At 44.6% G+C, this 13913-nt stretch overlaps 1 protein-coding gene across 2 annotated transcripts; it reads right to left on the reverse strand.

The window, feature by feature from the left end:
* Window positions 1-452: 452 nt before the first annotated feature.
* Window positions 453-7012, reverse strand: KLHL38 (kelch like family member 38). Of its 2 annotated transcripts, none has more exons than XM_003205268.4 (4): window positions 6659-7012; window positions 4640-6009; window positions 3113-3218; window positions 453-1479 (listed from the first exon to the last, which is right to left on the reverse strand). In XM_003205268.4, the coding sequence occupies exons 1-4, from the start codon at window positions 6678-6680 to the stop codon at window positions 1193-1195; spliced, it is 1785 nt and encodes a 594-aa protein (XP_003205316.2). In that variant the 5' UTR covers window positions 6681-7012; the 3' UTR covers window positions 453-1192. The 2 variants fall into 2 exon arrangements, with proteins under 2 accessions (XP_003205316.2, XP_010707587.1); XM_010709285.3 differs by having other exon boundaries at window positions 4640-6111; window positions 6659-7011.
* Window positions 7013-13913: the final 6901 nt, after the last annotated feature.

Below are 13913 nucleotides of genomic sequence, written 5' to 3' on the forward strand. Positions count from 1 at the left end.
TTTTTTAGATGGTGGTCACCATCTAGAGCAATCTTAAAAGCTCCTTGCTATCTTGACAGTCTTACCAAGCCTAATAATCAGTTCACAGCCTGTTCAGTATCTGATGATTAATCCCCTCCCATAAAAATACTGGCAGAACCCCATAAAAATATTGGTGGAGCCAGAGCTGCTCTGCCAAGTGGCAGACTTAGATTTGCTCTTCTTGGAAAGCTGGTTTCCTGTCACTGGCATTGTCTCATCACTGCTTTCCAGTGGTTTGGAAAGAGGAGAAAGGGAAAAAAATATCCCACCCAAATACATCAACTCTTTTACATCTCCTTTCCTCCAGCAGCTCTTTTGTTATTTCTAATTTCAGGAATACCATCAGCTGAAGATCTTCCTAACCAACCCTATTTCTATCCCCAGTGCAAAGGAAAAAGGAAGCTTCCTTCAAAGCAAGATCCTTCCAAAAAGAAGCCACAGATAATCTTTATTTCCATTACCATTCTGCTCCTTTGAAGAGCAGGCAAACGAAACAAAAATCTTCACTGCAACATGAAAGAGAGGTAGGTCAAGAAAATCAAATCTGCATCTTGTAATGTAAGCATTTAGATCAAAGCATCAGCCTTTTAATATTTTTTTATATCAGTTTTCTATTGATATTAGAAACATTAAAAGTGTCAGTCTCGTAAGATGTTTACTGCTAATGCAGACAGATGCTTCCAGGCTGGCTACACATTCAGAACTTGGGGCTTCCTATTCCGAATGTTGCTGCCACTGGAAATAGAAAACTTGGTCAACTCCAAGCAGCAGGGACCATGACATGCAGCTGAATAGTTCTGCTTCTTTGCACGCTAACATAAATGCAGGTTACCGAGATTTTACTTCCTCTGGAAGTATCAGCACTCCAATCTGCCTTTCATTTGAAAGTCTTCACAAGGCTAAATCCTGCACCAGGTTCCTACCCAGTAATTTTTCCTTCATTCTCTTCAGATTCTGGGTAAGGCCTGAAGGCAGGATTTCAGCAGTACCACATGCAGGATTGGTCAGATGAATATGGCATGAGCATGAAGATCATGATGTTTCTGGCAGAGTAATTGGGGAATGACCAACCCCACTAGGACCTTCAAGAACAAGAGTTGGTGGGACTACAGGATGATTCCCTGTGCTCTATGCAGAGCAAGGAAGAGGAAAACAACAAACATCCTGTCATTCAGAGAAGGTTAGAACACGGTACACACTGGAGTGTAAGGCACCCATGGTCAAAGAGTTTGTGTGGCAGTTTTCCCTTTGGTGTCCATGTGTCGGTCTCTGGGTCATAGCAGTCCAAAGAATCTGAATCTTCAATGACATTGTCCACAGTGAGACATCGTCCTCCTGTAACATACAGCTTATTCTTGATGACAGTGGCCCCATGATGCATTCGCCTGTCCCTCATGTCTGCACATTTGACAAACTTGTTGCCTTTTGTATCATAAGCAATAATTCTCCGAGTGTACCCTAAATGCAAAGATGGAGATAAAAGAGACAGATGCAAATTAAGGTTAATGGCTCAGTTTATACGGGTACATAATTTGGCAGAACTAAGATATCTAAGATGGGAAATAATGATCTGTCACAGAACTGCTTGCCTATCTACCTTCTTGTTTATCTTGATCCTGTCTCCTATCACCTTGGTAGCTAAGGCTCAATGAGCACTGGTGGCAGTCAACCTATTGAACACACTTGGAGCTTGCAGTTTTCCATATGCACTTTCAGATGTCCTCTAGTACTTCCCTTTACCCAAAAGGCTTCTAGAGCTTCACTCAGAAATACAGAAACCAATGGTATGTGGGAAGCCAGAAGGGACAGGGGGAGCAACAATGCCTTTCTGGGTTGGAGTTGTAGCTGTAAACAAAATGGTGCTGTGTACAGGATAGTGCGCTCCCACTGCTGCTTACTCCATTCCTATACCCTCCGTGTCACTTCTGTGTTGTCCACCATGCTGGCAGCCCAATGGTTGGCTCTACCACTGAGGGGTAGTTCAACCTCACATCACTGAGAGGCAGGGGCTGGTATGGGTCATGAGCAATGGAGGTATGAAGTTTGTTCCCCAGCAGTAGTTTGTCTGTGTATCTCTCGTCTATGTAGATAATCAAGAAAGCTCATGGCAAACAAACTGCTTTGGGCCTTGTTGTGCAGGCCTCGAATCCACTTTCCCTAACCTGATATCATCAGCATTGGGGGTCGATACAGGCTCTTCAGATAAAAGGTACATTGCTAAGGGTAGCAGTGGCTTCTTGAAGGGAAACACAGTGCTTTTGAGTCCTATGTTATACAGGTTCACTCCTCTGCTAATGCTTCTCTATGTCTCATTCTTTCTTAAATAATCTAATGTGCTTTCTCTTGTCAGAACTCTAGTCAGGAAAGCTGCATTAAGGACTGTGGAGTCCTGAGCTTGGTCACTACCAGTGAGGTGTGATCTGTCAAAGTGCCATGGACAGAGACTGATCCTTGAGTTAAATAAGGCGGAGAAGTTTCTCCTCTCCAGGTGGCTCATGCCCCTCTCAGGGCATTTCTCCATTGCCTCCAGGAGGCAGCTGCAGGAACAGTGGACCTCTCAACTCCAGCACTGACCCCTTAACCCACCCATCCCAAGAAACTGTCCACGGCTGTGTGGTAACCATGCTCCTTCCCTTTCCAAGAAAAGCTATCAGAGAGGAACAAGCTGTGAGTAAGAGGAAAAGCAGATCCCCATGCCTTTTTTCTTTCTCTCTTCCTCTACAGAGAAGTAACTTATAATGGCTTTTCCCCATTTTCCCCCACTTAAGTCTTGCTAACAGTGAGAAGGTACCTGTAAATACTTTGTTCCCACCACTTCCATGGCCCTGAGACCCCATGAGAGACGTGTGTGGAGATTGGGAATAATCCACCTCTCCCTCACAAGTGCCACATGCTGTTGCAGCTCATACGTGACTTTTGCTCCTGCAGCATGATAGCCATGCTCAGCATCAATGATTCTCATTGCTGACATAGCTGGCTGCCACTCTGACTATCCCTGGCCAGAGCAGTGTCATCCTGAGCAGGAAGCATGAAAAATCTTGCTGGATCTGTACATGTGCAGGCAGGAGGGTGTGTGAAAAAGAGCCCTTACCTCCCACAATGATAATCTGGTCTCCAATCACAACAGCTGGTGCACAGACGTTCTTCACCACTCTGGTCTCCATCCGAAACCACATATTCCTGGAGACATGGTAAACCTGACAAATAAATAAAGATGCACACACAGCTGTTTATGTTGCTTTTTGACTGGCAATTGTAATTATAGAGAAACTTAACATTTTTATTTTGTCTTAATGAATACAATCCACTGGCTTGAACTGCTGGGAATTTTTATCCACTCCTTTTTTCCTAGTATGTCCCCTTGGAAAGCATTTGTGTTCCCCTGGATGGGCTGTTCAGCACGCACACTAAGGCAGAGAGTTTCTGTCATGTGCAAGCTTCTTCACTGTAAGTTATCCTATGACCACTAAGTTGCTGTAACTCCTGGCTAACACTCTCCCAAAACCCAGGTCACATTCCTTCATTTTCCAGTTTTCTCTGTAATTCTGCCTTTCTTCTACATTTCCTGGGCAAGCCAACTGCAATTTCACCAAGCTCTGCTGGCAGCCTGTGTTTGCCCTGCTGCTATATTTGTGCTGGTGGCTGGTATGCACTCAGGTTGGCAAAGAGACTTGTTGATGGGACCTAGAGTGATATCTAAGTCATCAATTTCTGTGAGAAAAAGAACTGCTGCCAGATGATGATCACTCAGTCGTCTGTGTGTGGGTGACATAAACTTTTATGTCACGTCATCTGCTTCTCAGTATAGCAAATATCTTCAGGACATCTCTCTACATTGATAATCACGTTTCCTTTGCCTTGATAATTAAGTAGCATTATCATTATAAGTAAGTATTGCTCAAGTGCTGGCTGCCGTTTTGGCCTTTAATGTTGCTTCTTAATTAAACTACCTAACCAGTGAAAAACACTCAAGTGGAAAGTAACATTGCATCACTAAAGCATCAAATCAGATAAGGAAGGATTTAATGTCTTTTACCCTCCTAATATAGCTTAACTACCAAAAGCAGGCAGAGAGCCAGCAACATGTGGCAGACTTTTAACACAACTGTTTATGTGAAATAACTGTCAGTTTAAGCTCTGGTCTTTTGATGAGTGTGAGTCTAATTGCTCTAATGATCTCAAACTGGCATCTTTACTGTCACTGCGAAGGAGCAGATGTGCAGCTGAGACTCCAGCTTAGCTGCAGGCTGGCCAAGCATCAAGCACTGATTTGGGTGAATGGTTACAAATGTGGAGGTGGCCATGGGGTCAGTTATTGCCTGCCATAGCAGCATCCATGGGAGTTCCCAAGACCTCCGTAGGAAATTCTCCTGTGACAGAGTCAGCACCAGAGAAAGTGCCTCAGGCCTTGTGTCTGAAAAATATTCTATGGGGAAAATGAAAGAACAACAACGCTCCTTAGACACAAGACTTCCTTGAAGCAATGATCAACTCGTCCTGCCTGTTGTTGCAACTCACAAGAAAGTTTTGTTTTGGAATTGACTTCTTCATCAATGTGATGATGAACCACTGACAAATTGAGGTAAAACTGCCTATGTCAAGGAGGACTGACTGTTACCTGGATAAGCCGGACAGGGTTTTGCATAATGTCTTCTCCCCCAAAGAGGTACACCCTCTGGTCTTTGGCAGCAACAGCAGGATGAAGGACAGCAACAGGCATGTTTGCCATGCTCTCGCAGGTGTTGTAGATGCTGTCATATCTTTCCACAGAATTCAGGATTTCTTGGTTTTCACCAATTCCACCAAATGATAAAATATAATTTTTATATGCCAAGCTTCTGTGGGAATAACGTGGAACTAGCATAGGCTCAACCAACCTCCACTGATTGAGTTTGAGGGAGTAAATGTAAATATTATCACTGACTGGACTTTTCTTATTGCTAACAGGCATCCCTCCAAGCACATAAATATTACTGTGTAAGCTCACTGCAGATGCTTTGTACAGGCGTACAGGAAGTTTGGCCAGGCTTAGCCATTGGTTAGTCTTGTCATCATAGAGCAGGACATCCCTTGTGGTCTGCTGGTTGTCCTTCCTGCCACCAATGATGATGAGGAACTCTTGGTTGGAGTATCTGCGAGGAACGTGTACCATTGGCTTGATGTCAGGTGCGTTGGTGCTGTACAAGGAAAACATCTGTCTCCGAGCTGACTCGAGAATGCTCCTGCAAGTGGGTGAAGACTGAACAAGGGAGTCATTGGCAATGAAATGGAAGAGGAAAGTTGGATGGACGTACTGAAGCCGGACCTTCTTGAACAAGTCTTGGATGTAGCGCTGCCTTGCCTGTAGGTCATGCCGGATCCAGACCATCAGTGTCTCAAAGACCTGCTCCTCCTCCCCACAGAGCTCATCATCCCCAAGGTAATCGAGGAGCTCCAAAGGACAGAGATCCTTGAGATCCTCAGAAGAGGCCACTTCAGGAAAACATTTCAAAGCCATAGCCTTGGCCTTCTTATTCAGGCTTTGGCAGCTCAAGATTTTTGCCAGTCTGATCATACTTAGACAGTTGTCAGGAGTCAGCTTATCTTGGAGGTAGGCAGAGCAGGCCTCAAACAGCTTAGCGTACTGCAGCATGGAGGCTGTCTCCAAGAGGTACAAGACATTCTCAGCAGATATGAGAATCTCCCCTGTGTAAATGTAAAGGATAATCTGGTCCAAAATTTCAGCATCAATACCCTTCAGGGTGACTTTAGCTTGATGACTCTCTTTGAAGTTGTTACAGAACATCGCCTTGAAGTATGGGCTGCTGGCAGCCAACACGTTTCTGTGGCAGGGGACTTCAAAGCCCCCAGAGCAGAGGGTAACATCAGTCAGCATCCTGCTCTGCCGCAGCGCATTCAGCTGCCTCAGCAGTTCGGAGGAGAAGTCCTGGTCTTTGAAGAGAAACTCCTCAGCAGATCTCTCCTCCATAGCAAAGAGAGAGATGAAGTCTGGACTTGGCAGAAAAAAACAAATTCTTAGCAGCTTTTATAGAAATATCCAGCTCCAAGGGAACAAATCAGGACTTTGATGTTGCTCTAAATATTCATTCGCTGTTATGCATAAAAATGGAACATGGGTTAAGCACAGTGGGAAAGTAATAAAGAAGCTAAAAGGTCACAAAGACCCTTTAAAATTTTTATAAATTTATCAGATAGATTGCAGCTCTGGGGTCAGCATTGCCTGTGTCTTTGGCAAGAAGCAAAAGCACTGAAGTTATCTCACTGATTTGGGATGAAAGCTGAACAGCCGAAGCAACAGGGAGGTTCATTTTAATCATGTCGAATAAATGTGCTTGGACATTTATTCACTATTTTAAAGTATTAGCAGTTTAGTAACTTGCGTCTCTTTCCCCTAGAGTTAGTCATTCCCAAAGAATGTAAATCTGGCAGAGCCGAACTTTGCAACAGGGCTAACTAAACGCTAGAGACTGGGAATCTGCATTAAAAGAGTTATTTATTCACTCTGCTTAGCTGTGGTTTTTTATGTTAATCAGACACACAATGACTAAATTAAGTGCCAGGCAGAACAATCTGATGAGTATTTATTTCATGCCTAACCGCTTAATCTGCAGTGAAATCGTACGGTAGAAATGTTTACCTTCTGATGTCCTTCCCTGCATGCACTTACTCTCTGTCGCTTATTCTCTGCTGAGATTTTCCATAGCTAGAGCCTGGATAAAAACTATAAACCCACAGGACGTTTCTTTCAGTAGGTAAGTGAATCATAGAAGGTGATTTCTGGACGTGTTTACTCTGAAGTCACTTTTGCCGCTTTCAGGAGCTTTGTGCAGGAGTGCGAGGCGGTGGGGCATTGTATACATTCCAGCACTAAGAATAGGCACATATGGACTTCTCACAGTTATCACATGTGATACCGCCGTCGCCTTTTGCAATGACCTGGCTGGTACTGAGCATGCCCAAGTGGTGTTTTTCTGGCAAATGTTTACATAAAATAAATAGACACAGAGAGGAAAGTTCACTTATAAAAGTCCTGGCTGTCCGTTTGGAAACAGCAACAGGACCCTGTCCTAAATTGCCTGGGAACTTGAGAAGCCTGTAAACAGTCTGCAGCGCCTTGCGCTAGGTGATGCACTGTCACGTATTTTTGTGGAGCAAGGAAAAAGCAGAGCCTGCAGGGATCCCAGAGGGATGGACCATGTCTCCACCTGATGGAGAGGTTTTGGGAGCAGCTGCTGTTGTGGTCTGCAGTGGTGGGTGGGTAGGATATCCTGATGCGCTGGGACTCCCATGACCATGGCACCTAGAGTGGAGAGGGAGAAATAAAGGAATGTATTGTAGAATCTTAGAATCATCGAATCACCAAGCTAGGAAAAGACCTCCAAGATCATCCACTCCAACCATGCACCTACCATCAATATTTCCCCACTCAACCATGTCCCTCAGTACAGCACCTAAATGTTTCTTGAACACCTTCGGGGATGGAGACTCCACCACCTCCCTTGGCAGCCTGTTCCAGCACCTGACCACTCTTTTAGAGAAGAAATTTCCTCTAATATCCAATCTGAACCTCGCTTGCTGTAACTTGAGGCCATTCTCTCTAGTCCTATCACTTTTACCTGGGAGAAGAGTCTGACCCCCACCACAGCATCCTTTCAGGGAATTACAACTCCTCTTCTCCAGACTGAACTATCCCAGTTACCTCAGCCACTCCTCATATGACTTGCGCTTCAGACTCTTTACCTTTTGAAGTATCAAGGGGCATCATAAGGATTAAGTTCAACAAGGCCAAGTGCCAAGACCTGCACTTTGGTCACAACAAGCTGGCTTGGGGCAGAGTGTCTGGAAGACTGTGTGGAGGAAATAGACCTGGTGATGTTGGTCAAAGTTCAGCTTAACACGAGCCAGAAATGTGCCCAGGTGGCCAAGAAGGCCAGTGGCATCCTGGCTTGTAGCAGAAATAGTGCAGCCAGCAGGAGCAGGAAAGTGATAATTCCCCTGAACTCAGCTCTGGCAAGGCCGCATCTTGAGTACTGTGTTCAGTTTTGGGTCCCTCACTACAAGAAAAACATTGAGGCATCTTCTCAGAAGCAGTGGTGAGGTATTGACTGGAACAGTCTGCCCAGGGAGGTGGTGGAGTCTCAGTGCCTGGAGATTTTCAATAAATGTGTAGATGTGGCACTGAGGGAGATGGTTTAATGGGCATGGTGGTGATGGGGTGATGGTTGGACCAGATGATCTTAGTGGTCTTTCCAACCTTAATGATTCTATGATTCTATGATTCTATGATTCATACAAATAAAAGCAGGTTATGGTTTTTTCTGCAAGAATTTCATCTCTCTGAAATCCCTGAAAAAGAAACATGACATGCTTTGAGGAAGGTGAGTGGAAACTGGAGCAGTTTGCTGGAATGAGGGTAGCAGACTGGAAAAATCACTGAGGTGGTTAGTCCTGGGCTCCTCATTGCAGACCCTCTAACTGCAGATGTCTGCAGGTGAACAGGGTGTCCGAGGTCCCCTAGCAGCCGGTGAACTCTGGTCAATACAACCATGGAGTTATTCTGGTCACCAGCAAGTATCACCTGTTTTGGGGCAGGTGAATGGTCCTCCGGGCACATCTGACTGTGGGCTGTGGCTGTTCACGTGTCCTGGTGATGTGTAGGTGTCTTGTTGTACACTCTTCTGTACTCGCTGTATCACTCCCAGATATTTGAGATGCTCAGCCTAAATTCATCTGCTGGGCTTGGATTAGTTGAGAACCACGTGCCCCAGAGGATCCTCAACAACCCCAGATGCCTACACAGACTGGGACTCCAGCAGGTGTGATGTGTCTCAGCTCTGTGCCAATATCATGGGCATTTCAGGAAATACAGCTCTAGCTGCCCCAGGGTGATTGACCTGGCGCGCCTGGTCTGTGCTGAAGTTCTTGCCTTTGTTCTGAGATGCGACTGAATCCAAAATGCTATTTCTAAGTGCTGCTACTACGGGGAAAAACAAGGTTAAAGCAAAACTCCTTCTTGTTCTCAAAGTCAAAGCTTGCTAGTGAGTCATGGCTGTGTCTGATTACAGTGGGTCAGATAGGTGAAAATGCTAGGAGATGCAGTGCCCTTGTATCAACTACCATGCACAATTTGCCTCCTCAGACCTCTGAGGAGGTCTGGTTGGGACTGCTGTCCCAACAAGCTGCAGGGACAGAGAGGCTGGTCCTCTAAAAACAGCAGCTTTCATCACAGGCTGTGCCATACGAGTTCTTTCCCAGAGGGTTAATCAAGGAGCCTACTGATGGCGCAGTGAGGCCAAAGGCCTGTTGAGCGCCAAAGGCTGTTTAGCCCAGAAGATCCTGTGTCAGCATCAGGCTGGAGTAAAGGCTGCGGCATCTCTCTCAGTGTGATCCATCTGGTGAGGTGAGGGAGGAGAAGAGAAGGAGCATGGGGTTGCCTTGGTGGGTCACTGTCAGGCACTGTGCATCCTCTTCCTTCTCCTTGAGCAGAGGCTGAGCTGGAGACAGTGCTGGGCAGAACACACCCTCCCATCCTTGCTTGCTGTCATTGCTGCCTCCCCAGCTGGCCAGGATCTTGCTGTAAATATTTAGAGTGGCATTAAGAAAGAAAAAGGAGAATTTCTCCTTCCTCATCCAGGGAACGTTAGCTACCCAAACAAAACGCCCTCTCTCTTTCTTTCTCCCTCTGTATGCATACGCTCTCGTTGCAGCCCGTTTCAATGATGGATGCAGCCTTATGCCTCTGGCTCAGGCTCTTTGCTGCCTATTTAGTTCTGCCTCTTCTTGGCAGAGACTGGATTATTTTTTTAACCCTTAAAGAAACAAACTTTTCTCTCTGACTTCACTGCTGACACTGCTTTATGGGGTCGAGGAAGGGTAGGTGGCATGTTCATGTACTTTAGACACAGATAAATGTGGCATTTATTTAGAAGATCCCAGGCTTGAGAGTTTTGCAGGGTTATGCAAACTCCTGCTAGCGTGGAGTACATCATGTGCTGTTTAACAAGCTTACTTCTCTCGGGGGGGTGCTGCCCCCTGCTCAGTCCCCATGCAGGTCCCTGCCAACTTGGGGCCGAGGCTCCCCAGCACTGAGGCTTCCGCTGCCTGCTGTACAGCTTTCCTCTTTCCTTCCCAGAACTTACGGTTTCCTTCAATCAAGTGGAGATACTTAGCTAAGATTTCCTTTATAAATAAACTAAATGTTATTTTTCATGGCATATCCTATAATGGCTGGCCCTGTATGGCTCCTGCTGCTGCAGCATACCTCAGGATTTAGTGTATTTTTCCTCATTACCTCTGGTAAGAGAGAGAAGAGCCATTTCTTCTGTGAGACTGTGTAACTTGTCTAAGAAAGCCTGCTTCTGAGTGAATCCTTGAGGCGGGTTCCCTGAGTGAGCGTGCTGGTCACTGAGCCAGGTCCACGAAGGCTTCAGTGGTCCTTGTTTTGGGTGATGGCATTTTGCATTAAGCACAGAGCAGGATATTGCATGGGTAACGGAGAGCAGTCTGAACACTGTGTGCAAATGGAGAAGTGGGCTTGCTTGCAGGTTATTTCACCCACTGGCACTGTGAAACTCAGTGCTGCATGTCCTCCATGCCCCTGAAGAAGGTTGGAGCCACTGGGAGATGATAAAAACACAAAACCTCAGTAGCCTCTGGGCAATTACCAGAACACGGAAATGTCTATCAAGGAATGACCACTCTGCTGCTTTTGAGCACTCGCCCTGTTTCTTCTGCTCTCTCTCAAGTGTTTAGAATTGCTCTATTTTGGGATTAGGATGGCTAAATCTTTGATCTGACCCAGAGCACATCTTCTTATGTTTTAGTGTAATGGGATGATGAAATGCCTATTATCATGCACTAAGCAGCAGAGTGGAAAAAAGCTGTAATCTAATCAGCCAGCAGGCAGGTGCACAGAGAAGACTGGTGATGTCAGACAACTTCTAAAACCCATATGCTGATCCTATTACACTTCAGGTGAAAATGAACAAATATGGATACGGAGAAAGGACAGCTCAAAACAGAGAGTCCACAGAGCTTAGGCAGCTGCATGCTGCCCTGATGACTACCAGCCCGAGGTACCACTCCTCACCTAAAATTTACAGTTTAATTAGGCAGGAGAACAAGAAAAATAATATTCCCTATTATGGTCTTATTAAAACTGGGAGACATAACAAAACAAAGGTTTATCATTTCTCATAATAAAGAGATAATTAGAGGGATCACAATTAATCAGATGCTGTAGTTGGAGAGCACAAGGAGGTGCCCTAGGCAGCAGTGCCAGACGGTTGTGTTTTCAGCATCCAGCCCCATTTGAGAAAGCAGCTGGCACTGCCAGATACTGCCTGCACTGGCAGCATGGAGCCTGGTTGGTGAGAACCTGATGCCATTTGGCTTCTTACAAGCTGAAGGGGAGAAAAATATGTGAACAGAAAGGAAGGCCAGTTATATGGGGAATTATTATATTTATGTATTACATATTTGTTGCATGGAAATATATATAATTTATATGCGTAGTGAAATAAAGAGCAAAGATATATCTGCAGAAGCAAATTAGAATCAAGAGGTAGCAAGGGATCCTTCTGCTCAACACGTATGTCTGAAACTAATCAGCTGATAGCACAAGGATACCTAATTCCACATGTGATGTCTGGGCCAGACCCCTGAAGGAAACATTTCCTCATATCCAAAGCAACCTCCCCATGTCTTGTCCATGTTCAGCCTGAGCCGAGTGTAGATTCACTATTTGGCTTGCTAAATCGAGAAAATAGGCCTTTGACCCTGTCCTCCTCTAGCTTGCTGGTGTATGGCTTAGGTTCACTGAAAGCAGCAAAACACCCCAAGCTAGCAAATAATAGAGAAAACGTTAAAAAGAAAACAGAATCCAGCATGAATATAGGGAATTGGTGGACAATTGCCTCTGACAATAAGATGTGTTACTTTAGGCAAGAGAAATACAATGGCTATTTCACATGGTACTGCCACGTGTGGTCTCCTGCTCACAAACTACTGAATTCTTCCTAGAGTCATTGGAAAATGTAGATTGGAGGGACCCTGGGAGACCAGCTAGCAGGTCTACCCTCTACATTAGATCAAGTTGCTCAGAGAATGCTGGTGGATTTTGGAAATCTTGAAAGATAGACACACAATCTCTCTGAAAAATCTGTTCCAGCTGAACCACTCTCCTGAAGAAGTTCTATTTAATGTCCTTCAGACAAGAAATTATTCTAATGTGATTTTTGACAGCTGCCTCTTTGTCACAGAGAAATCTGCTAACTTCCTTTTACCAGCACTAGCTTTCAACTATCTGGTCTTTTTCCACCTTTGTGACTCTTCTCTCATTTCTCTATTAACTATTGCATTACTTATTTTCTGTTTAGCTTTTCAGTAAGCACGGTTCCACCAAGTGCCCAACCACCACTGCTGTCATTCCCATTGGTATGATACTTGGTCCCGAACTAAGGCTTAGTTTAAGACTTGATGGGGTCTGAATTGAGTTCTGATTTAGAGGCTGAATAATTGACTCATCTGTAGATACTGGTCTTGGAATTTGAACTCAGATTTTGAACCTGTGACCTGAACTTCTGGTAGAAAGGCATGGGAACAAGTTTTACAGCTTTGAAGACACAGAGCAACTTCACAAGTGTCACCGCCATCACTGTATGTATTGTGTACAAACAGATAGATAAATATAGCATATAATTCAGTAATGACTTTGCCCCAGTATGTGTGGGTGTGAAGATGTGTGGGCTTCTGGCTTGGTTTCAGGCCAATCTCTAATTAAAGAGAGAAAGATTAAGATGAAAGCGATTGTACTCTTTCTTCTGTAGTTAGAATGACTTGCTAGCATTAATTAAAACAGTCTTCAGGCAAAAATAAATTTGGCTGACAAAGTTATGCGCTTCACATTAAGTAAGTACATAGCTGGGTTTAAAGAATGCTGAAGGGTGCTAGAGGTTTCACAGAAATCAATCATATGGCTTCGGGCATTCTTCCTTGAATATTTTAAAACAAATCCTTTGCCTAAACCAGCTTCTTCATGCACATTTCAGACAACTGCTGGCTTTTTCTTCCAAGTACATCATTTGAGAACTGGTACCTGCCAGCTTATCTTGGACAGAACATACAGTGTGACCTCTGAGGTATAAAATATCACCAGGAACATTAGACACCTAAGTAGATTATTCATGTATCCTTTCTATGGTCTCTGGTTACAAGAGACTCGTGGCAACAATATCAAGGAGATACCCATATCCCACACTACCCCACTTTCTGGGTCTGAAAATTAAAGACATAAAGTCAAATCTGGAATCATATGGCTCATTTCAGATTCAGTATCTTCCTCTGATATTTTTAGGTTGCTAGAAGTATTGTCAAAGGTGGAACAGACCTCTAAAGTGCTAGGGCATCCTGTTACACCAGTGAGGTACACAGATCCTAAAGCCTCCTGTCTTTCTCACTGTCCATTTGTTTTTCCCCCCACCTTTACAGAGTGTAACTAGATGTCCGAATACTACCATTGTGACATACAGAGAGAAACAAGTCCAGGTCTTCAGAAATACTATTTTCAATGGAAAATAGTTGACAAAATACCTCAGAAGAAGTGAGTCTGAAGGATCCTTTCATAGCGGGCTGCACTCAGAATCGGGAAGTGACCAAGTGCAGAGAAAAGCTCACAAGCCCATCTTCTTCACCCAGACTATTTCTTCTTATTTGTCAGACTCTCTCATGTTATTTTATATCTATATCTTCTGTCCCAATTATAGAATTTCAGGATAATTCAGGATAGAAGGGACCTCAGGTGGTCTCTTGTCCAACCAAAAGCAAGGTTAGCCATGAGATCAAACCACATTGCTCAAGAGTCTTATCCAGGTGTGTCTCTGAAACCTCCGAGG

The sequence above is a fragment of the Meleagris gallopavo genome, chromosome 3 (genome assembly GCF_000146605.3).
Source record: "Meleagris gallopavo isolate NT-WF06-2002-E0010 breed Aviagen turkey brand Nicholas breeding stock chromosome 3, Turkey_5.1, whole genome shotgun sequence".
NCBI classification, from domain to species: domain Eukaryota; kingdom Metazoa; phylum Chordata; class Aves; order Galliformes; family Phasianidae; genus Meleagris; species Meleagris gallopavo.

What these genes read in the sequence shown, in the direction of transcription:
- KLHL38 (XM_003205268.4), bottom strand. Translation starts at nt 6,680, where the DNA reads ATGCAGGGAAGGACATCAGAAG. An exon ending in GCAGGGAAGGACATCAGAAG is followed by an intron (nt 6,010 to 6,658) that starts GTAAACATTTCT and finishes TGCCAAGTCCAG; the next exon opens with ACTTCATCTCTCTCTTTGCT. An exon ending in ACCCTGTCCGGCTTATCCAG is followed by an intron (nt 3,219 to 4,639) that starts GTAACAGTCAGT and finishes TTTATTTGTCAG; the next exon opens with GTTTACCATGTCTCCAGGAA.